At 64.4% G+C, this 2,060-nt stretch overlaps 1 protein-coding gene across 1 annotated transcript in view; it reads left to right on the forward strand.

Moving 5' to 3' along the window:
• RALGPS1 (Ral GEF with PH domain and SH3 binding motif 1) overlaps positions 1-2,060 on the forward strand; it is a 229,692-nt gene that overhangs the window by 210,691 nt on the left and 16,941 nt on the right. The window contains exon 13 of the mRNA XM_025051195.1: positions 624-781. Within this exon, the coding sequence (XP_024906963.1) occupies positions 624-781 (158 nt within the window). The remainder of the gene's footprint in view (positions 1-623; positions 782-2,060) is intronic.

Below are 2,060 nucleotides of genomic sequence, written 5' to 3' on the forward strand. Positions count from 1 at the left end.
CATTCCTTCCACTAAGACACAAGCCTCAGCCAGCCCAGGCTGGCCCTGGAGTCACTCACGGGCTACAGGAGGAAGTGGTTCTCTGAGTGTCCGGGGCTTTCCCTGGGCTCGATACTGTGCTGCGTGCCCATCAGGCATTATCTCACTGAGCCCCTGCCGGCCCCCGAGGTGGGTGCTGCATTATGCGCATTGTAAGAACGAGTCCAGTGAGGGTCGATGGGGCGAAGCCCCTTGTGATGGTGAGTAAGGCTGGAGCAGAAAGATTTGGACCAGGCATGTGCGACTCCAGAACCAGACCTAGTGACCACAGGGTCACAGTCCCCCATCCCCGGCGCACCCCATCGCTTACAAGCACTGTCCACTCACGTGAGCCTCATACTCATCCTGGGGGACCGGTGGGGCACGTATTGTTGGTCCCCATCTGACGGATGGAGAAACTGAGGCTCAGAAAAGGATGTGACTTGCCCAAGGTCACGCCGGGAGAGCGGGCAGGGCCCGGACGGGGACCCGGTTCCGGGCGGAGGTCTCCGCGGAGGCACCCCTGGCGCGGGGCCCCGGGGCGGGCGTGAGCACCGTCCCTCCGCAGATGAGGAGCCGGCCTCTCTCCCCCTTTCCGTTCCCAGTATGATGTGTCAGCTGAGTGTAGTGGAGAGTAAAAGCGCGACATTCCCGTCGGAGAGAGCGAGGCACCTGCTGGACGACAGCGTCCTGGAGTCCCGCAGCCCCCGCAGGGGCCTCGCCCCCACCTCGCCCTCCGCTGTCACCAACGGACTCTCCCTAGGTAAGCGCGTCCGGCCGCACGCCGCAGCAGGGGGCCGCGGCCCGGGCGTGTGCTCGTGTCTGTCTGTCGTTGTGCAGCGTCCGGTGGCCCCTCAGCCCCTGCGGCAGTCGCCGGAGCCAGGAAGGCTCCTCCTTCCCGGCCTCCAGGGCTTCACAAAGGGCCCTGGGCCTGTCCTCATCCTTCTGGTGGCCCCGAGCATGGCAGGCAGGGGGAAGGAGCAGCCAGACACACGCCGGAGACCCGCCGTCGTGGGTCGGCAACTGTCAAACCCTGGCTGCTGCCTCCGCAGGACTTCTGTCCCTGGGGGAGCCGCAGGCCCCAGCAGGCAGGACAAAGCTGGGGAAGCCACCCGAGGGCGGCAGCGGATGGGCCACCGGGTTCTCACGTGTGTCCTTGTCGTCACACCGAGGAGTCAGTCAGGGAGGACGAAAAAGTGATCTTCAGGGATGAAGCTGCGTATCTGAGCTTCAGCCGGAAGGGGCGCTCACGCCAGCAGAAGGGGCAGAAACAGAGCCGAGGCCGATAGGGCGGGGGCGCGGTCAGAGCAGAGCAGCCTGAGCCGTGGCCTCAGCTCCGTCCCCCTGGGGCGCCCAGGCTACCTGTCGTTACTGCCCCCGGACAAGCACACTCCCCACTGGCCGTGCCCTTTCCGCATGGCTGTGCTTCTGTAGGCCTTGTGTCTGCGTGTCTGTCTGCTTCCCTTCACTGGCAGCTCTCCTGGGGCCCCTGGTGGGTTTGATCTGGTGAGGCCTGTAGGGTGGAGGGCCCGTGAGCACGGGGAGGAAGGGGTGGGGACGGGGAAAATAGGCAGGAAAATCATGTCCCACATCCCCGTGAAATGAGGCCAGTGTGTGAGGCAATCTCACTCCAGGGGACAGCTCTCTCCCACCCCCAGGAAATCTGCGATAAGGTCTGTGTGTGTCTCTGACTCGGGATGAGGTCATCCCGTTGGGGCCCAGGCAGGGGTGTGCAGCAGCGTGGTTCAGAGGTCTGCCTTACGAGGAGGGTTTTGAGGGCGGTGTGACAGGGAAAGGCTGGCTAAACCAGGGGAGCAGGTCTCGTCTCAGAGACTCTGACACGCTGAGGGCATTAGGGTTCTCCAGAAGGTAGTAGAGCCCGCAGGTCCCCCAGGCTTCTGGTGGGGGACTCCTTCCCTCGGAGCATCCTGTGGAGCGGGGTCGTAAGGCACCAGTGTGGGAAGTGCCGGCCCAGGAGCATTCATCCGGGCGGCAGAACAGCTCCTTTACTCCCTGGGACCTTTCTGAGCTGTGCCTGAGCC

Source organism: Pteropus alecto, unplaced genomic scaffold (genome assembly GCF_000325575.1).
Source record: "Pteropus alecto unplaced genomic scaffold, ASM32557v1 scaffold67, whole genome shotgun sequence".
NCBI classification, from domain to species: Eukaryota; Metazoa; Chordata; class Mammalia; order Chiroptera; family Pteropodidae; genus Pteropus; species Pteropus alecto.